This window comes from Dermacentor variabilis, chromosome 8, assembly GCF_050947875.1.
Source record: "Dermacentor variabilis isolate Ectoservices chromosome 8, ASM5094787v1, whole genome shotgun sequence".
NCBI classification, from domain to species: Eukaryota; Metazoa; Arthropoda; class Arachnida; order Ixodida; family Ixodidae; genus Dermacentor; species Dermacentor variabilis.
This window is the reverse complement of record NC_134575.1, coordinates 69,405,102-69,427,710: the sequence shown is the minus strand read 5'-3', so window position 1 is coordinate 69,427,710 and position 22,609 is coordinate 69,405,102. Positions and strand designations below refer to the sequence as shown.

General features: G+C 44.2%; 1 protein-coding gene across 1 annotated transcript; it reads left to right on the top strand.

Moving 5' to 3' along the window:
• Nucleotides 1–47: 47 nt before the first annotated feature.
• LOC142591087 (japanin-like-RA2) lies at nucleotides 48–22,134 on the top strand. The gene is made up of 5 exons (XM_075703468.1): nucleotides 48–183; nucleotides 9,444–9,466; nucleotides 11,663–11,724; nucleotides 17,451–17,549; nucleotides 21,974–22,134. Coding segments are annotated over exons 2-5 (291 nt in total). The 5' UTR covers nucleotides 48–183; nucleotides 9,444–9,464; the 3' UTR covers nucleotides 22,102–22,134.
• The last annotated feature ends 475 nt before the right edge of the window (nucleotides 22,135–22,609 follow it).

Genomic DNA, 22,609 nt, shown 5'->3' with positions numbered 1-22,609 from the left:
ACGTTATTTTTCCTAATAGCAAGTTATCGCATCTCTTTACAGCCTGCCAACAACACCGCTGATCTCTTCCTTGTGGGGTACACTTCTGAACTTAAACACAAGACAATCAGCTGCATCAAATCAAAATATGTAGCAAGGGTTGGCGAATGGGTTAAAAGGACATTTCACTTCACGTACAATGGGGTGAGTAACAGCTCTATTAAATGTTCCTTCTTTAATAGTCTCATCGATTCAGTGTAGATATCCTGGATTTATTACAAGTATCTCCACGACTCTTATGGCGCAGAACACCGAGAGTGGTTTTCTTTTAATGCATCGATTAACAGCGCACGATATTGTCACACACTGAAGTTTTTAATAGGAATATTAGAGTTTCATAATAGGGACCCCACAAATTTGTAGCCCCAAAGAGCTTGGCGGCTGTTAGCGTTGGGCCGCGGAAGAGTGGAGTTTACAGTAGGTCTTTACGCATAGCGTCTTCAGCTTGCAGCGCCACTACAGGCGTGAAAGAAACGCTATTGTAAATATTGAAATAAAACACCATTTATGATAAGAGGAGCAATTTTCACTTTCGTGTTCTCGCGTTTAATTACAATTTAGAGGTTATTCTATTAGCAGCAAGCACTTTGTTGGGCTTAGTTTTGGGCAACAATTTTACGTGCCTTCACCAGCCAAGTGAAGACGTCTTAGGCCAAAGAGCCATAAAATTTACAATTGAATTCGGAATCAGCGGCATGTAATGAATAAATCTTCATTACACAGCTTATTCCAGAGAAAGCGATAACCGCAGTCCCTTCTCCTAGCTGACGAACTTCACGCGTTACCACGAATCGAGTTCAGTTTAGTGCTAGGTTTGAGCCATCGCTTCGACGGGTGTCGCCATGCTTGCGGAAGAGAATATATTGGGGCAGCTGTTAGAACTCCCACTAAATCAGTAAAGTAGCCTGCCCCACGCAAAACCCTAACTGCGTATCCCGCAAGCGCTATGGATTCGATATTATTTCTTTCAGCCCCAAAACGTTTGGGTTCCCTATTTTAATGATCTCTATTACCACCCACCTGTTGAATACTCTGAGAAATGTTGTGTTGGTGTATGTATTTATGTGTTATGTTTATGTGTTGTTCCATTCCAGAAATTGGCAGTTGCAAAAAATTAGGAGGGCCAATAAACCGTCAGCGCATTCATTACAGTTTGTATCCTCTCATCTAGTAACCACGTGAAGCAGCTCTAATGTCATGCATGTGATCCAACGACGTAGGGTCTCAGAAATATGAACGTACGATTATTACCATTACGGAATGCGAGCCATTATTGTTCACTTAAATTTCTCTTTTCCCTGCTCACGCATTCGTGGCCTTTCATGGCTTTGCAAGGATGGTAATTACAGCGAAGCTGTATACCTCTACAGTCCAAGAAACTTTTCGTGTAGTTGTGGTAAGCAAAACACTCCCCATACGTTGGCCGATCCCGCAGATAGTGCAATACTGGCCCGACCCGCACCGGGGCTGAAGCAGTGGTTAAGCACTCCCCATACGTCGGCCGATCCCAAAGATAGTGCAGTGCCAGGCCGACCAGCGGCGTAGGTGAAGCAGCTGTTAAGCACTCCCCATTCGTGGGCCGTCCGCGAAGATAGTGCAATACTTGCCCGACCCGCAGCGGAGGTGAAGCAGGGGTTAAGCACGCCCCATACGTGGGCCTATCCTGAAGATTGTGTCACGCCGGGCCGATCCGCGGCGGAGTGAAGCAGGTACTAAGCCCTCCCCATCCGTCGGCCGACGCCGAAGATAGTGCAATGTTGGGCCGACCCGCGGTGTAGGTGAAGCAGACGTTAAGCACTCCACATACATGGGCCAAACCCGAAGATAGCGCAATACTGGGCCACCCGCAGTGGAGGTGAAGCAGGCGTAGGCCGAGCCCAAAGATAGTGCAATGTCAGGGTGAATATTAAGTTTATAAAAGCGGTTATCCCTCAGGAGCGGTCTAGTAATGTGAGTTCATTTTGGCTTAAAGCTAACGGGAAGCCATGCTCACGCAAACATTCACCCCTTTGTAAGTAGCGCCTGGTTCGACTATCAGACGCGCTTAAAGGGAAGCTGAAATGTTTTCCAGAAAAAATGAGTGAACATGTGTACATAATGGTTTTCAACCCTCCAAATACGAATATTGTATCGAAATTGAGCGAAAGAAAGCGCAAATATACTTTATTTCGACGAAAAGTGCAGCAGCGGACACGCCCAGCTCGCGCGTCTCGTTTCCGCCTGTGATTGGTCGGGCGCCTCGTGACGTCAGTTCTAGCGACCAACCGTGACAGGTAGTTTGGTGCTGTAATGGAAAATTAAGAGGTAATGGAAAATTTAGAGAGACTGCGTTTTACTGAGGAGTTCGGCGTTACTCCCTACATGTACAAGCCGATTGCGAAGAGCCGGCCTCTCGAAGAAGCAAACGATGCTAGTGCGAGCAGTGCTTTCGATGCGAACGAAAGCGAAGTCTAGGGATCTCCTCGTGCTGGAAATGCTCTTTGGTGAGTATGTTTTTTGCAAAGCGATCTAGTGATATCGCCGATCTTTCGCCGATCTAGTGAGCTCGTTTCCGGTCAAACAGCTGTAGTGTTGTGTTCCTGCATGCCTCCTCGTGGAACGTAAGAGGGCATGCGATCGTCGGCATTTGTGCGCTGTACAAAGCTGTCGGCAATCTACAAAGACGGTTTAAACGCGTGAAAGCTTCCCGGTTCATGCAGTACGTGTAGTTACCTTCATCTGTGCGCCATCCGCACACTACTCGTTACCGAAGTCGTAAAGGCGGCGAATTCCGTCGGCTACGTGAGATGGTCGGTTTCTCGCTGTGCGCGAGAGAAGGGGGGAGCGTAGCGTCCTGGCGTGCGCCGGCTTTCCAGCACATGCAAACTGGCCTTGACAAAAGCTGAAAGCTGGCCTTGACAGCGGTGACGAGCTCCTTGTGTACGCGAACACTGACGGCACTGCGCCGGACCTTAGACGAGCCGACTTGTCTGGCAAACCCAACGCACGTTTTATGATAAATTCTCGTGATAATCGTCGTCACGGTAATGGTTGGAGCACGGCACTGTTGTTCTGGAGGGCTTGAAATTCTTTTGCTTCACAGCAGCCTCCCACTTCGTTAAAAGCTTCTTGTCTTGTGGGAAGCAATGGAAGACAACATCGTCGCGGCCGCTGGTGCTCGTGCAACCGTAGGCTGCACAGAAAGCAGGCATGATCGGCCCACCACTTCAGTTGATGCTGCGCACGTTGACTACCACTCTACATACACGCAGACGCACCAACAAAGGAATGCAGGGTCGATCGAAGCAGATTACGATGGCACGCACGGAGAAACAAGCACGGTCAGGCACGGTCGCGCAGGCTGCGAAGGAACAAAACACTAGAGTTGACGTCACAACACCGCGGTTTCCGGTCTCCGCTCGCATCGTCAGCGTCAGCAGCAGCGCGCGGCATTCGACGGGGGGCGGAGCTACAGAGCAATTTTAACCGACGATTACGTCGCTCCTAATTGAAAAAAAAACCCAAATTTTACCTACATGGTTTATGAGGTTCCCGCATCCGTATATGGGCGTCTTATTGAATTCGACAGACTCTTCAGCTTCCCTTTAAGCCCCTCGGCATCCGCCGATAACACTACGCACACGGAAGGTCGGTTTGCAGCCGCATTTTTCACAAAGGAGACAACACAAAGAACAACCTTCGCTATGAAAAAGGGAGCAGTTTGGCGCTACATTGTGCAAAACCTGGCTGCAGGCGGGGACAAGCGCGCGCAGTACGTAGATAAAAACTCCGCACTTCATCAAAAGCATTACTGGTGCTAGGGGGGGTTTGAGCTGGTGGGGGGGGGGGGTAAATTATTTTCAGAACATCTGTCCAGTTTGGCATCGAGATTGTGGTTGGTGCTGAATTCCAACCTCTTGCAGCGTAATAAATAAACTAAATATTGAACGATTTCATGTGCTGCGAAAACGACTAGTTCTTTGTTCAAAATATCAATATCTTCCACGGGCGAAAACGTTGCTTACAGCCGCCAGAACACGTGCATCTGCTGCACAGAAATGTGAGAAGTGCAGAACAGAAGCTGCCCAGTTTCTAGGCATTGCTGACCCTACACAGCTGGAATATTGCTGAAACACTCGTTTTACGTGCGTGTTTAAGCACGCCACGAGCACGCGTCGTGCTTCAGCAACAAGAACTCTCGACGTGCGGACGCTTTACAACTCAAATATTTGTCATTTTCTCTATTTCCCTGCAAAATTGCAACATGGCACTATTAAGGCCAGTTACTGACCACGAAGTAAAATTTCGTCTTGTAAACTGCTTCGCCGGGCTTCAACAAAATTTTCCGCCGATCCCCTCCGGTAGCTTGTTATCAGACAAGTGCTGCGGCAGATCAGATACACGGCGCCACCGTCGAGACTGCGCCGAGCGGGTAGTGAAACAGAGGAGGAGGCAAGTGTTTGGCGCAACTTTTAAACAATGACGGGGGTTTTACACTGAATTCTGAATTTTGATGTTGTACGTTCTAGATTAACTATCAGAATTTGAGGCATGCCGTAAAAGGGGAGCTCGGAATTGGCTCTCGTAACTCCAATTGCTCGAAGTGGCATGAAAATGCTGTACGTGTTGAGCACAGTCCTGCCAACCACTTGAGTATTGCTGCGGCTATTAACCAACAATCGTATCAGAAAGTGACCAAACACACAAATCACTTATTCGAATGGCATACGATTTCAATCACAGATTTATATATGTCGGAATATCCTAATAAACATTCAATTAATTTGCATTGTTAATCCGCTTTATCAAATCAACTCAGGCTATCCGGCTACCCATCATTCAAGTCCTCAACTCAAGTTTATCCGAATACTATGGCCGGTATTCAACATCTGTGTTTTTAGAATATACGTTCACCAATCCGGTCATAAACTTTATACGTGAAAAAATATTTATACTGTTATTCTTTGCTACCTTTCCGGATGCAATAATTTGTTTGCGACAGTGCGGCACATGATATCATACTTGACACTCTTGAGGGCCCGTGAAAGAGCGGAGAGGCTGGGCCTCCCGATTCCGACAAGGGAGCATCCAGCGGAGAGCCGGGGACCCCAGCGGGTCTCTACTAGTTAGTCCTTAAGGACTTCAATGAAGTTCTTTGTCGGCCTGTCTGTCTTTGAATTGGTTGGTCTTTATGGCAGACGGCGCTGCTGGAACCGCGGGCACTCCAACATGAGGTCTTTGTGGACACCGATGACGGTGTGACCTTTTAAAGCTAGCGTCTTGGTCTCCACTCCCTCACCCCCATTATCAAACATAGAATTGTCAATTTGGTAGAAGGCATACAAAAGTTTTAACGCGATAGCGTTAAGGAGCTCGTATCGCAGAAAAGCCGGTGTCGGTGTCGGCGTCGGCGTCCGCGGCGTTGGCCGTGAGCGATAAATCACGGCAGGCACTTCATAAATAAAAAGCAACTTCCAAGACGGGCTGGGTGGGAATCGAACCAGGGTCTCCGGAGCGTGAGACGGAGACGTTACCACTGAGCCACGAGTTTTTTTTTCTTTATTTAGCACTGAGCCACGAGTTCGATGCTTCAAAGCGGTACAAGAACGCCTCTAGTGAACGCGGTGTTGCCTTAGAAACGAGCTGTTTCTAAGGCTCAGGCGTGCGTCGCTTGCTCAGGCGCACATTTCGTTGTCGCGCCGAACGCTGCGTTGCTCGACGCTCACCGCGTCCGATGCGGGGCGCGTAGTCGCTGCGCCGTAGCCCATTGTCTTACACCCCTTGGCGGGTCGACGGGAACGCTGTCGCGTTCCACTCTTGAAGGCGAAGCTTAAGCGTCCTCCAATTTTTATAGATATCAAAATGATATCTAGATGAAGTTTCTCTCTGTATATACGCCTAAGACGCCCTCAACTGCGCAAGGGATTTCCAGAAGCTGCGCATTCAAAATTTGCGCTACTTGGACAGTAAGGCCTTGTGATTTCAACAGAAAATGTTTGGCTCGTTCCCGTTTACGGCGGAAGCCAACGAATTCATTCGCCATATCCATCAATGGGCAAAACGTTTCGCGTGCCATAACGCAGACATTTTTGCCATTTAAATATTATGAACTCATTTGTTCTTTTACAAATTCGATCTACCTAAAGAAACGTTCCATGATTTTTTCACACCTATCCAAAGTTATTGGACGAAAACGTGGGGTAAGACCGTACACGTGTCTGTAAAGCCCATGTTACGGTTCTCCTCGGGTATCTATAGTGCATCTTACATGTACTGAGCAGTACTTGCAGAAAGATCGCTCGCACTATCGAAAGTGCTGAGACCCATGTGCGTGGAGTTATTGTTTGAATGACACAAGTCTCGTCAATAGTTGCGATCATTCTTATTGCTAAGTGTTACCGAGTTCGAATTCACATCAAGTTGGAAACGCTCAGACCATAAATGAGGTACCCTGTGTGCGCCTATTTCTTCAATGTAGCTTTGCCGCCACAATACCGGCTTTTTGTCTATTCTTGCCTAGAGACTGCTGTAACCTCATCTAAACGTTTGAAATTCAGTGCAATGAATTCGAATGAAAGAAGAATTCCCATTGCCAGCTATAAAGAATCTGTATCATGCTGCGCCAGCATTGCCAGGAAGGTCTTCAAAGTTGTAGCGTCTATGGAGGCTTATAGGAGATGAATTGTCTGCTCCAGCTTTGTTGATCCCCGGGCTCTTTAACGAAGCATCATTTGTTAGGAGCGCCTTCTATACAACTGTGTTGACCTCTGCACGCTTACGTCACTGAGGTGAACATGCAGGCATACAGCTTCTGCAACACTAATTTGTTCGCGCTAAACGAGTACCAAACCTCCGCGGTAGCCTAGGGGATATAGCGTTGCTAAGGGCGAAATGCAAAAACGTTCTTCTACTTTGATTTAAGCACACGATAAAGAAACACAGGCGGTCAGAGGTATTCTGGATTCACCCACTATTCGTACCGCATGAGCGTTATGTTGTTTCTACATGTAACACCTTTATAATTGATTTTCAGAAGAAGAAAAGAGTAGGAAACTGTACACTTTTCGTTACTACTCAATCGTAAAAAAACAAATTAAATCTGAACACTAAATTTTCAAACGCCAGAAGGCTGCAGAAGAAAAGTTGATACTCAAATTTCTTACCTTGGTCAAATGCTTTCTTAGCTGCGCCTTCGAGAGTTTGCCAGCCTACGCATTTTACCTATCTGATATTTCGTGTCTTCATATTCATCGTCAGTGACCAGGTTCTAGGTGATATCATAATCGAAGACGAGGCATCTGCGACCACGGGCAGTAGAAAGCGCTACGGATGCTGTCGTTCACGCAGTTCCTGCGATGTTTTCAATTTATTCGCAGAACGCTTACTGTAACAATTTTCGTGCGCTGAACTTGAAAAATGGAAGTTCAGATTTATAGAATAATACATACATGAAGAAATATTTCTCGGTGTCAGCTTTTTCTGTAACTCTCACAGCTTGCAAATGAAAAAAAAAAGAAACTCTGTCCACACAATGCATTGGCAGAAGCTTAACTTAGGAAATCCGGCAACCGCAAGCGGAGCCCACGTGTCTCCGGGCCAAAAACCTGAAACAGCGCTTACAATACAGTGGCTCACATAGTGTTGACATTCCGTTAGTCTGCTGCGAACATGGTAATAATAAAGCATTCGATATGCGCACTTATATCTTGTCCGCTATCATCGTCAGACAAATTCGCTCTTTTTTGCCTACTATGTTCCACATAGGTAGAGTAGCAGGCCAGACACGATGTTCGTCCGGATTAAGTCTTATTTCCTCAAGTAAAAAGTGTCTTTTTTTTGCTTTTCATTGCAACCGTACTTTTTACGCCAATTTTTAGACGGGAAGCTCAAAATTCACGCGTAATCATTCAGACTTGTTAAACTATTTTGTGCCTGTAGAGTGATGTTAAAACGCACTCTTTTCTTGTGTGGTCAATAAAGCGCGCTGGGGAATAGAGGTAAGGCGTCCTTGAATAACCCTGGGAAAACTTTTTTGTATAAGCTTAGCCGCGGCAGATAGATAGATAATAAATTCGGTTGGCTGTTAGATTCTTCAGCAACATTTAGTTTATTATTTAGTCGCTTTAAATTTTGTTTCCAAGATCAGGTAAGCATTGGCATTGACATAACTGTTTCGCTTACTATAATAAAAAATAGGATAACTACTTGTTGAACGACAATGCTTCTATTACAAGGCGTCGCAGGCCTATAATGCGCTCTGCCGGCTCCTCTACAACACAGAGGCTCACTCCGACAAGTAAATATATTCACTGCTGCTGCAACTATGATTCTCGTTGCGTCTGTTTGAATGGGTCCCGGATGAGAAAACACTTAAAAAATGTCGATTCATATTACAATGTTCTTTTGCCTTGAAAGGCTCTATACTTATCAATACCTGTCTAAGAAAGGCTCCCACACCTATCTTTAACACGAACGTAATCGAGTAGTTGGGGAATCCGGATTAACTGAGGACTCCCGACTGCGAACCTGAGCACTTTAACGTGGACTGAATTCGCGTTACACGGGCAGGTTTGCCACAAACCGATGTGGAAATGCGGCCGCCAAGGGCGGGAATGGATACCGCGTCGTCATGCTTAGGACGGCAACGGGAACGCGACAAAGCAACCACGGTGGGTGATGCGATATCAGTCGATTGCGGAAAAGAAGCCATGGAGGTCACGAGAAAGAGCACATGTGCAACAGCACGGCAAATTTGTGTTAGTCGACGCATCCCAATTCCCTTTTTATTTCATACAAAATACAACCTTAATCATTTGTCCGGCTCCAGCGCTTAAAAGAGGGGTCAAATGTAGTTAGGACGGTAGTTCTACGATCTGCGCTAAATGAGACCAGAAAACCTTAAGTTGACTCCAAATTCATTAACAACTCGAGTCACATTCACTCTGAACATGCGAAAGGAATTCTGCGCAAACCAGCAAGCTAGAGACCGTTTTTGAAAAGATATATTGGCGACCACCTTAGGGGAATAGAAAGCGTCAATGGAAGCAGAATTTTGATCACGAAAGTAAGTAGTGAAATAATTTGGTCTCTCGAAGGTGGTCACCTTGCATACAGCGTAGAGCCCTTGCTAGAGCTTTCTGTTGTTATTCGGTGGACTAAATTTTTTTTGCGGTGATAAGAATTCTCCCGTTTCAAAGACGAGAGGCTAACGTATTGGGTACCAACTCGTTAAGAAGAACTTCACTTGTTGTCACGTCGAAAGCCCCCTTAATAGCGTTACATTATTCATTTGCTGTACGCACCCTACGCAGTTACTGTACTTCATTGAGAGAGACGAATGCTCGTCAACCGGAAAATAAGGATAGAAAACAGTAACGCAACGCGCTTCTCTAATTATTGTTTATTCATTCTCTTTTTATTTCTAGGCTGGAGGATCTAGGACGCTAATGTATGTATATTGGATGTTCCTCTTACATTTATTAATAAGTGTTTAGGTGAGAAACTCAGCAGTAATGGATCATCATTAAAATGTAGTACACAATCTCTTAACCTTGCCCAGTGCTTTAAGGGGTGACAGGATTGAATTTATTCGGCTGCTAAGCTTGACGTTTGTTTCCTAGCCATTAACTATGAAATAATGTGGGTACCCAAAGGCTCGATTTATATTAACGGGTTGAAGTACACATTCAAGCTATACACATTTTAGGTGATGTTCGCGTTTCACGCTGCTCAAGTGTTCATCTTAAATTTACGATAGACTCCGTATTCTTTATAATAATCGCGCAGATTCCACGCATCGTAGAAATTACCGTAAGCATGACCCTAGTGAGTCGAAAAAAAAGCAACAGCAACTCAATACGATGCGTTAGTGGTCTCACGCCCCCTCTGCGGCGCCGGCTTTTGGTTACCAACGCATACTGCCCCTGTCCTCAGCCATGGAGGTCGACATAAAAATGGTTATCGCCCTGGCACTTACTAATGGGGTCGCCGGACCACAACGTCAATAAACATCGTTAGGGAAGTTTGCAGTTTTGCTTACTTTTGCTTACTTGGTTTAACTAGCTCATGCTAGTCTATCTATGGCCTTACCGCGGTAAAGAATGCTTAGGCTTTAGTAGGCAACTGTCAGATGTGCTCGCAGCATGCTGCCCCTTCAATGCAATCGCACCAATTGAGCCAGAACGCCAGGCACGAGCATGCCTCGACGGAGCAGAGAGGTCAAAATGGGACACCATCTGCCGCATCAGCGTGTGAGGCGTGTGGTGAGGGACAGTGCATCGCGGCGATGTCATGTAGCCCTCACTGTTGCTCCTACAAACCTGTGGTGTGAGTGCTTTCATAGTCTACGGAAGCTCTCGCCTACCTTCTGACTACGCCTCAGTAAGGCCCAATGAAAACGCGCCAAGCATCCCAACACGCTAGCTTGCAGCGAGCGGTTCATAACTCGAACGACGTTCAGCCGTGTTCAAGTCGACATTGTGCCACCCCAAAATCTCAAGCTGGCCCACACTAGAATTTCATATTGGCATAACCCGAAAAATTTAGGTAGATCCACCCCCCACTTTCAGGTTGGCCCAACCACACATTTCAGTTGTGCAAACCGCAAGGTTCAATTAAGCCTACCCAGAAATTGAAGTTGGCCCACACTCAAACATGAGTTGGCCCTCCCTCATACTTCAGTTGGGCCATCTGCACCCCCAAACTTCAACTTGACCCACCCCCTAATTTTATTTCGCCGCTGTCCAATTGTCAAGCTGGCTCACCCCTAATTTAAGTCGGCCTGCATCGCATTTCTAGTTGGCCCACCCCAAAGTTACAAATTGGCCCTGCATAAATTTTGGTTGGCCCACCTTCAAATTTAAAGCTGAACCACATATCACTTTCAGTTTGCCCACTGCTACTCTCTAATTCCCCATGCATCTTCTAAGGCGTCCTAAGTGTTTGTATGGGTATTCTCTTGTGTTATTTTTTGTTTGAAGTTGTTCGTTATCGCTCGAAAGGTACCGATCATCTACATTCACACTATTATAATATTTGAATGCCTTAACTTTGCTAATTACGCATTTTCGTGCAGATACGGGACATTACACTATTCGCGTGACTGGGCTGGGGAGGTCGCCGAAAGACTCGTACGCATCAAAATTATTTGAAAATCAGAGTGTACGCGCGTGCTGCCAATAATATTTCCCGTTCTCATAAGTGCGTGAGCACTAATGATTGTGACTTCGGCATGTAGAGGAATAAATGTGTAACAAACAGAAAAACAGGACCTCTGGTTTGAAAGCTTTTTACCGACGCGTGTATACACCACTGTTGCAATTATTTGAGTGTTGCCTTGACCAGTAGACACAAGTAAACCCTATATCATTACAGAATTCCATTTCAGCTGTGTTTTTTTCACCCAAGCGTAATAATATTGCCAATATGCTCTGTAGATACTTTTGATAGCAGAGCCCCAATAATGAGACGGCTGCATTTTAGTTCGATTTATTTTACTCTTTCATATACAATTTATGTTCGTCGTTATATCTGGTCCTTCTACTCACTCATTTGCATGAAAAACGTTCCGTTATAGGCAGTATATTCACCCATTTCTTCAAATTTGGCCCTCATGTTGCATACTGCAAATGTTCTTTTGTTTCAGGCATACGTACGCATTCATAAAAGTAAAAAAATATCCTGTATTTCTTCATGTCCAAAATACAAGTAAGAACTTATCACTCCATTCACTCATTCAGAACATACCACCCATTCCATAGCCTTGCTATAAAGATCTAGAATGCCATACTTCTTCATATAATCCATAATGATGGTTTTTAGGGAGCCCTCCCTGGCATAATATGCTTACCAAGGCTTGTCAACTTGATAATCAACCCGATGCAAATCAAACAGCATGAAAAACTAAAAACAATTGTGTATTGAGTGATGCAGACAATTGCGGTGCTTTCTTTCTAAAGTTATTTACGTAACACATTCAAGCCTGAAATCATTGAAACGTTTCTTGCTTTCTAATAATTTTGTTTTGTTCTTATTTTACAGCGAAGCTGTTAAGAACTACTTTCTCTACTTTCTTGCCCGCGATTAGAAAAAACTCCGGAAGATAATAAATACAACGCCAGGCCGACGTGCAGCGGAGGGGCCGCACGCGTTAAGCAGTCCCCATACCTGGGCCGATCCCAAAGCTAGTGCAATACTGGACCCAACCGCGGCTGAAGTGAAGCTGTCGTTGATCACTCCTCACACGTGAGCCAATTCAAAAGATAGTGCAATGCCAAGCCTACCCGCCGCAGACGTGCAGTGTGCTATTAAGGGGCCTACGTACAGAGATTCACTAGCCAGCCTTCTTCACAGAACTGAAGGGCACTTGTTTTCTTTTGTTTACAGTTTTCAGAACATTTTAGCGCAGAATTAGGGTCAGAAAGTTGGGCTTTTAGTATAAACACATTTATACTGTTGTCGAACCAAAAGAAGAAAACGAAGAAAAGAAAAAGAGATGGCGGGAAAGGTGCTTTTTCGTTACACCTCACGTGGTAGGCAGATATAGTGATCAATTTTGCTTTAGTATTTGTCGAACTATTTCCTTGGCAATAGGGAAGCTATTATTTTTGCGACTAGTAAGCAGGTTTGTAATGGAAGTGGAGCTGCATAGCAGGGGTGGGCGCCGAATTCAGTGTCCCTTATGGGCCATAAAGTGCCAATAGTTGTTGACCGTGGTGGGTGGTGCCAATCTTTCTGTTATCTTCACCATGGAAAGCACTCTACGCACATTCTTCATGATCCGCTCCCGCCTGGGTCTAATCACGGATTACTGAGACATGAGAGGGCACTGATACAGCGCCGTCAAGGGAAATGAATTCTACCGACGCCTGTGGTCCATTTGTGGCTGCGACCTGCGACGATCTGCATTCTACCACTGTCTTGCTTCATGTTATAAACTTGGCGCTGGGTGTGGTAGCACACCAGTGTAAATAATTGCTCTTGTTCTGGTGTATATTCTAGACTCAAGGGTATCAACGCCATAGGGAATTGGCAAAACAAATAGGCTGGTCTCACACACATCTTATAATCTACGAGAAGTGAAGCATAAATAAAATGGTTAATATAACGCTTTACAGCAAAGACGATGTGTGCAATTTGGTTGCGAGAAGTGTACACGCAGAAAAGTAAGACACATATTATGCGACATTTAGGGATATTGTACCTCAGGTTTCACAGTACGATATTACCATTCTGTAGGGCTGGCCGAAATGAGTACACCGGTACTGACACAAACAGACTAAATCATATGATGCAGAAAAAATGAAATAATTCGAGTTGTGTTATTGATCATTCCATGAACAGCTCTGCACACATTAGATGTATATATAAGCCCGCGTAATATCTTCATGGCCTGTGTAGGAATCTTTCGTAGAGGGACATGCTCAGCCCGGTGCAGTGACGAAGTGCTCAGTGGGGAATGCTACTTGCTTAAATCAAGACAAATAAAGAAATTAAATAATTTGTTGTATACAATTTGGCAAGGGATTCAGAAATAGGTGTGCGTTAGAGGTGCCGGCCCCTGAACCGACATTCTATGTGCAGGTGTAATGTCAAAATATACTTGTTAATAAGAAAACAGCTGTAAATACGTGGATTGCATACAAGGCTTGCATGTTATATTTTCTTGTTTTAGGTAGGAATCGTACGGTAATCGATTATGCCCATTTTGGAGAAGTGGCCAAAAACCGGTAGCAAATAACAAGTTCGTTATTAAAACAAAAAAAAGTAAACTAAAAAATATAATATACTTAGACTTTCCATTAGCATGTCGGTGTGCTTCAGCCGACATTATATTTCCTGGTTCGAGGCACCAAGTGTTTTTTTATCAAGCAGAGAAAACATGGACATAACCGGCTAGCATATATGCTTTATATTAGCCACTTCATATAGCTTTTGTACGCATATCCGCAAAGACATCCACCGAGAAAGCGACCAGGCCGAAGGCAACCAAAAGAAATGAATGCGAAGGTTGTGGGTTTGGTTCCCACCTACGGCAGGTTGTTTTTCATCCACTTTATTTTCCATAAATCTCTGGTTTCTTTATTTTATTTATTAAGCAGAATTAATTTCCCCTATGTTGTCCTTTGTGTCAATGTTTGTTGGCTTCTTGTGATACGATTTATAAAAATCGGGCCCCTCGGTTAACTCTCTTTCTTCTCGTTTATTACATAATGAGAGTCTCGAATCCGGCAACATTGATGCCTTCAGGTAGCATGTGTGGGTTTATTGACGAGTTTCCTTCACCCAAAAAGATCACGTTCTCGTGACGCCTACGGCAGAGAGGACGTTCCACTTCCGCCACCAAAGTCTGTGGGTGGTGGCACTGGCTAACACTCCCAGGGTTCTACTAGGACACATAAATACCCAAGAAAGTTAATGGGGAAACGGCGCCCTGGTAGCTCAATTGGCAGAGCATCGCACGCGAAATGCGAAGGTTGTGCGTTCGCTTCCCACCTGCGGCAAGTTGTTTTTTCATGCGCTTTAATTTCCATTAACTTCTCGTTTATTTGTTTCACTTATTAAGCAAAAGTAATTTCCCCTGTGTTGCCCTTTGTGTCAGTGTTTGTTGGCTTCTTATGGCATGACTAATAAAAATCGGGCGCCTTGGTTAATGCTCTTTCTTCTCGTGTATCAGTTGAAAGAGTGACTTTAGTAGCATAGCAGAAATGCGTCAAGAAATTTTTAAGAAGTTAAGATGGTGACAAGGAGTCTGGGCTGCAATGCATGGGGTTACTGGAAGGCAGCGGCATGGTCTTTCAAGGGACGTTAGCCCCAGCAGCTCAACGGGGGTGTCGTTATGGCGTTACAAGGAAATGGGGATGCCCTGTGTGGCTGAGGCGCCGAAAAAGGTGTACTGGCGTATGGGACTTTGGAATGTGTTGGTGAGGGCGTTCCAAAAAATATATAATAAAAACAGACAAAAAAGGGCGGAACCGAAACCAGAATAATAAATAGGAGAATGACGTGGAGCAGAAGCGGGCGGGGGCAGGTGCCCTTCGGAAAACGGGGTCGTATAGTTGATGTAAGAGTAAAACATGAAATTGTATATTAAATTGAGTAGTAGGCAGAAAAAAAAATTTTCAAATGAAGGAATAGATGAGGTTAAGAATTAAAGTTAGCTGGTGGCATAATGTATTTTGTGCCTTGGTTGATGTTATGAGAATTTACCGCGTTTAACATTCTACATGGCCACATGCCAAATTAATTCCCATCGGGTGTAGGCAATCAAACTTGTGTATGAGGTACGATTGCGTAAATTTCCTTTCGAGAGGTGAACGGAAATGTGTTTGTCGCATATAGAGCTTGGTTTATCGAATATATCACCATGTCCAGTAAAGTGGCTGAGCACTGCTTTAGGCAAATTGTGTTTCGTATCCGGGCGGTCACCGTTGAGGCTTGTATAAGAATTTGCTGTCCAGTGTCATCTATGTTTTATTTGCGAAAAGCGGCACTTTCTAGACAGTGCACTGCATTGCATCATGTGCAGGTGAAACCCGAAGTTACCTTGTGTGCGAACTCAAAGCTGTACTTTTACTGTAGTACCAGATTTAATATGCTTGCATGTAGAGCACCTGGGGCGACCACAGCGACCGGTTCTCAACTTCGTCTTTGTCTTTAGTTTATCATGTACAAGAATATCCTTAAAATTATTATTTCCTCTGTAGGCTACTCTGGCCGGGTCAGGAAAAATGTTATTACGTTTCTGGTTGCTGGTGAGGATAGGGTAATATTTACTGAGGATGATCTTCACGTTTGGAGGTGCGTTTGAAAATTAATAGTAAGAAGAGGCGTTGTTGTTCTTGTGATCCTCGGGCGGGGCTTGAGGATCTCGGCTCGATCAAGTTTGGTTGTACTGGTGTACGGTTTTTGAAGGTCAATGTTTGGGTGGTTCCTGTTTGATATGGTTTCTTTAAGGTGATCGAGTCTATCTATGTAGTTTTGATTTTCAACGCAAATGCGACGCAGTCGTGTGGCTTGGCTTTTAAAGATGCCTTGTTTGCAATGTCTGAGATGGTGGTTCGTATATTTTATGTCCTGTTGTTTGTCGAAAGGTTTCCCATGCAGCGTCGGCTTCAGCGCCCCATTGCCAATGTATATTGTTGTGTCCAGAAAGTTTATGCGCTCAGTTGAAGATTCTGATGTGCATTTCATTGTTGGATTAATAGAGTTTAGAAATGCTACCTATAAATCTAGACTATCTTGACCACGTCCCCATATTATGAATGTGTCGTCTATGTATCGCAGGTATGTGTGGGGCTTGTCAGTGCAGCGCGATAGGAAATCTGTTTCTAGAACATCCATAAATATGTTCGCGTAGGTTGGTGCAAAAGGCGTACCATGCATGTGCCATGTATCGGTAGGTAGTAACACTCCTCAAATTCGAAGTAGTTATGTGTTAGAACTAATTCAAGGAGAGATAGGTTCACTTCAGTTGAGTGTTGTGCATTGTGTTTTGACAGCGATTGTTTCATCGAAGATAGAGCATCGGGGATTGCAGTGTTGGTGTAGAGGGCCATAACGTCTAGAGTTGCGAGAATTATGTTGTGGGGTAGTGTGCCTTTAGTATTAATGTCCTCCATAATTCTCAGCAGTTGGGGTGTATCCTGTACAAATGTCAACGTCAGACAGTTCACATGCTATAATCTTCATAACAGGAAATAGTTCTATTTAACGCAATCATGCTTCCCAGGTGCATGTGTGCAGCGCGTTGGCAAAACGGCACGACCATTAAATCTAAGACAAAGTTGCCATTTTCGTGCGCAGTCTTATACAGAGCAGTTTAGACTCTATACATATGAGACTACACTTATTTGCCCTTTTGGTAAACATGAAATGAGCAGCCCCGGAAGAATTTGAATTTGACCATTATTGCCCAGATGAGACATTGTATGAGTGGGTATAATACTGGTTGCCTAAGCTTCTGTAAGCTTGCATGAGTCTGGCTTTTCCATCGTGAGCGATGACACTAAAATATATTTTAGTATATCAAAACCCGTTTTGCAAAACAGTAGTGACCAATGGTTGATGACACATAAAGGAGATTGTTGAACATACATTACTTGCGTGATCTTGGATGATTATCAAATAGGTTCCTGACGGAACGCCCATGTATGTCACTTCTGCTCTGCAATGAAAAAAAGAAATTGTTTAACCTACATGTAGTGTAACCGTTTGAAATCACTACGAAGAGGTAATTTTGTATTACTTTGTTTATTTATATAACTAGCAAATACCATCTCCTTTTCTGCGTATAATGTAGCAAAATCTTTTAGAAAGGTGGTCAGTTATAACTTTTCACATAACGAGTACCAAATTTCTACTTCCTCGACCTGAAATGGCGCTAACTGCTGTATCTTTCAAATGTATCACAGAAATCGGGTTACTCTGTGCAGGTGCGCTGGTTGAGTGGACAAATGCGAAGCCACGGTACTTGATACGCTATTACGATAACAACTCCTTGGTTCTGTCGGATCTGATCGACAAAATATCGGGTGAGTGAAATTCGTTGCAAGTTTCGCTAATATTTTAGAAAATTTTGTATCCCCAGAACTGCCACATAATTCATACAGTGTGTCTACCAATGTTTCCTTCGCTTATCATATTATTCTTTAATAAATTCCTGTTAAAGAACTTTGCTAAAACGATGTTAATCAGCATCCAGACCTTAATTTTTGCTGTTCGAGTTTCTAAAATGTGGCATCAGGACCTGCTAATACGAATGACTTATATCTATGCTTTAGCTAATGAAAGCGCTTGAAGCATCGGTACGTTTGTCATTTCCATTACTTTATATTTTGAGCGCTACACATGCCTCACTTTCGACTTCATTATCTCTACTTATGACCATCCATTGCACATCTTCATCTGCATATATCATCACCAGCAGCACAGCTTGATCCTCGTAGTAGTAGCACGTGCTCGTTTGGAATAAAGCGGTTTATTACAAGTAGTGGACGGTGCTTTTCGCTCCCCAAGACCTCTCTCAGGTTCTCACTGAAGCTGCGCTCAAGTCGCCGCATAACAACACCAGCCAAGCTCCCTTCAGCGAATCCAGACACGCCTGAAGCCGCTGCTCCACTGCAGCCTTAGCCTTCCCTCATGATCACTAACAAGTCTTCGCTGGTCTAGGCGGGGTTGACGCAGAGGACTTGCTCCAAAACTACGACCTCGTAAGCGACTTGAACAAGTGGAACAGTTCACAGAATTTACGGAACTTCTCGTTCTGCCGGTTCGATGTCGCGAAACCTGGTTTTGGAACTATAAGCCAGATCTTCTTAACTGGGCGACGTTGACGCAACAGCTTTGGCAGGTTTTCGTTACCCCACCTGCTCGCGCTGAGACCGCGAAGAAGCTCGGTGAGCGCATCCAATTCTCTGGGGAAGCATACGCCTCATACATTGAGGATCTGCTTGCATTGCGCAAGCGTGTGAGCGCCACCGTGTTCCAGAGCGACTGGATACACCCCGTTATTAAAGGTATAAACACCGTCGCCTTCAATGCCCTTGCTACGCAAAATCCTGCTACAATCCAGGATGTGATAACTACTTGCCAGCGACTAGAGGAGCTCCAGTTCCTTCGGCTATGCCTAGATAACCCCGACATTCGTCTCCCTTCGAGTGTGGACTTGTGCACGCTTATTCGCGAAATCGTCCGGGAAGAGCTTCACGGGCGGTGGTCTGCCTGCTCTCGGAAAAGTACCGTCCTTACTAAACCGAGCAGCTTGCGGGAGATAATTCGGCCAGAGATCACGTCCGCATCGTATGCCGCATGCCGTATGCGACCAACGTATGTCGACGTTGCGGCCCTATCTCGAGCCATTACCGGCCCTTTGCCTGCACCAGGAGACCACATTCCAGTGGCTTTGTTGTCACCGCCAGTGAGTGTACAGCGTCACTACTCCACTCTCCCCCCCAACCCGCAGCTCCACCACGAGAAAAAGGGTCGAATGAACACAAGGTTTTTCCTTCCCATCCTATAATTTATTTATTTATTTATTTATTTATTTACTTATTCATTCATTCATTCATTCAAGATACCTTACTGGCCCCTTGACAGGGCATTAAGTAAGGGGGGTAATAAAAGTACAAAGTAACTAGTCAGTGTACAAACCTACGGCTGAAATTTGCAAATTAACACAAAGAAATGGAGAGGAATCAATGATAATGTAGTATGACGGCAAATATAAGGTTGGTCAGGAAAAAGGATAACACGAAGAAAAATTGGCTGGCATTCTACATATGGCAAAACTCCACAGAAGAACTATAAAGTATACCAATCACAATGGCGAGAGTAAAAATAAAAGAAACTACAACCAAAGATAGGCAGCCAAAGATGCGGATTCTAAGCGCAGGAACAGTTGGTACTGTTTCAATGACGCACAAGTTAGGGCATGATAAAAACGCAGGAACTAATCGCGTGCACAGTAAAAACATTTATCAATATAAAAATGCAGTCGGGCACAAAGTGGGATACTGAAAAAAAAACAGAAAAACACGTGCAGTGGTACGAAAAATGACTGATGTCTTTAGTCTTAAAGCTGTAAAAATAACAAATAAATAAATTCACAGGTGGTATACAGGATATGGCACAGGAAGTAAAGCAAAATTGGGAGAGCTAGTGGTAAGTTTTTATTGCAAAAAGAAAGAGTGCGGAAGTTGACGGAAACTATCGTGGTCTGGTTCGGATGCGATGTCTTGAAGACCATTCCACAAACATATGGCGCGAGGAAGAACAGATGAGTGGAAGGCATGAGTTGACCCATATAATCACGTGAAACTTAAGTGACTACGCAACCGACGTGATTTAATGGAAGGAGCATCAAGGTGAAGTGGAAATGGTATGTTGCTGTATGCGTATTTGTGAAAAAGCCATAAAAGGAAAACTTCCCGACGAGCACTAAGGGGTTCAAGTGAAAAAGTGAGCTTGATTTGCGTTATCTTGTTATGGTTGTCATAATTGCGTGAAATGAAACGGGCGGTCCTATTCTGAGCCGCTTCAAGAATGTTAATTAAATAATTATGGTAGGGGGACCAGATAGATGCAGCGAATTCAAGCTGTGGGCGAACGAAGGTCTGATAAGCTAGTTGACGAACGTGAGGGGGACAGTTATGTAAATTTTGACGGAAATACCCTAAAGATTTTGAAGTTTTTGCACGTATGGTGGTAATATGGTGAGACCAGGAGAAGCTGGGTGTGAAACGAACACCAAGGTACTTACAATAATATGCCTGCGACAGTTAATAATTGTTAATGGTGCAGCAGTAGTCTGAAATGTTTTACTTGCGTGTGAAGGAGATTATTTTGCATTTTGCTGTATTCAGCGACACGAGCCATTTTTACACCAGTTGTTAATGCGGTAAAGGTCGTTTTGCAGCGTTAAGTGGTCGTGGACATAGTTATTGGACGATATATGACGCAATCGTCAGCGAAGATTCGCATGTAGGAAGAAATGTTTTCTGGGAAGTCGTTCATGTAGATTAAAAACAATAGGAGGCCGAGGACGCAGGCCTGTGGCATGCACGAAGTTACGTGAGAAAGGGAGGATTGGAAATTGCTAATTACCATGAACTGCTTGCGGAGTGATAGGAAGTTATGGAGCCAAGATCAGGTTAGCAAGTCTAATCGAAGGCCAGCTAATTTATAAATCAGAGGGCAATGGGGGTCACACGATCAAAGGCTTTCAAGAAATTAAGAAAAATACAGTCAGTCTGGAGGTTATTGTTCATGTTGCCATGTAGTTCTGTACCTAATTCTAGTAGCTGGGTTTCGCAACAGAAACGCTTCCTGAGTCCGTGTTGGTTGCTAAAAATGAAATTGTTAGATTCTATGTTTCGGTAAACATGAGAAGCGGTTATGTGTTCAAGAAGTTTCAAGAACCGGCCTTAAACTCAGGCACTATTTTACCAATTTTCCAGTAGAAGGGAATTTGGCCTGTCGCTAAAGATTGCCTGAAAAGGTGGTATAAAATGTTAGCAGAAACGGAGACAGTGTTTTTAAGAATCTTAAAGTTAATATTATCCATTCCGGTTGAAGGGGATAGCTTAAGGTTATTAATTAGAATTATTATGCTCTTGGCAGTTGTTTCGATGAGTTCTATATATGGGAAGTCAAGATTTGGTACGTATTAAACGTCAAAATGGTCTTCCCGGGTGAAAACAGATCAAAAGAATGTGGTAAATGCAGAGGTGCAATAACTGTCTGAAAGTGGAACATGATCGTCGTCTAGCAAAGGTATCTTTTGCGGATCGTGTTCGGGGCATACAAGTTTCCAAACTTCTTAGAGTTAGATTTCAGAAGATAAGGTAAATCACTAGAAAATATTTTTCTTTAGCAGATTCTACTGTGCAACAATAAGTTATCATAACATCTTTGTATGCCTTCCACGCGGAAGGCGTGCTATGCCTGTTTTGCTGTGCGGTATAAGCTGCGTAGCGCAGCTCCTGGGTTATTCTTCCGGCAAGCAAGGCAGATAGCTGCAGTTTACGTAAATTGAATATTGTTAGAGAGCAATTGATCATTTCAAATTTGTGCAGCATTTTCTCGCAATATTGTTATACATAGCAAGTACCATATTGTGTAACGGCGTTCTGGTAACGATGGCAGGGATCACTAAAGTAGAATAATCAGGATGTAGTTCGTTTCATATGGTCGTCGTAATTACTGCTGATACTCATTCAGTTTTGCCCGCGTATACCAAGTTGAGAAGTCTGCAATGCCGTCCAAATACTTTTGCAGTAGGCGTGATCCTGTTTTCAATATATTTTCTTCATCTACTATAGGGTATGCATAGAGCACGCATGCGGGAACAGACACGCAGCAATACATTGGGCTTGCAATCTAAAGAAGCAGTTGATTATTGTCAAACATCTTGTAGAAGTATTCTGTCTTTAGCTGCTGACATAAATATTTTTTACAGAATTGACGCCATGTTCACTGTGGGTGACGAGAGAATACATAAATAAGGTCCCACTCATGGCAAATGAGACTTTCTACCATCTCTGCAAACATCCTGTATACGTTGGATTTAGCTACCCTTGCTTCTAGCTGAATCGACGAAGCTAAATAAAATTTCTTTGTTGCCAAAAGATCGTTGCTGTTAGTGAGCTTGCTGGGGGGCTTCTAAACGCAGGGAAATAGGCAGCCGGTCACACGGCATATGTGGTCGAAATAAAACTGCTGTCAGAGGTGCAGACAAGTTCAATTTCTATTCACTTTCACGTGATCCGGGGTAGCTTACAAAAGCACTGCCACTTGTTCGAGTAGTCGGGCCTCACCACCCCGCACCTTCACGCGACCTAAAAGTGCCCGTGACAACCTTTCTCGAGGAACTCACCCAACAAACGAACTGTTTTCTTTACGAGTCGCACTGTTGTAGATGTTTGGTTTTTACTCTATACTATGCCCTAACCTTTACGTCTACTCTTTTATCGCCACTCCTCCTCCACCGATGACTGTGGTTCAGATGTCAGCAGAGTGCGCGAGCCAGTTACTGCAGTCAGTAGCACTTTCTTTCCCTTCATATCTTTGTGTTGACAAGCACAAAGCTACACTT

Excerpts from the sequence above, each read along its gene's own strand:
- LOC142591087 (XM_075703468.1), top strand. Across the intron at positions 11,725-17,450 it reads TCTTCATGTCCAAAATACAA|GTGCGCTGGTTGAGTGGACA; the intron begins GTAAGAACTTAT and ends TACTCTGTGCAG. Across the intron at positions 17,550-21,973 it reads TCTGATCGACAAAATATCGG|AATTGACGCCATGTTCACTG; the intron begins GTGAGTGAAATT and ends TATTTTTTACAG.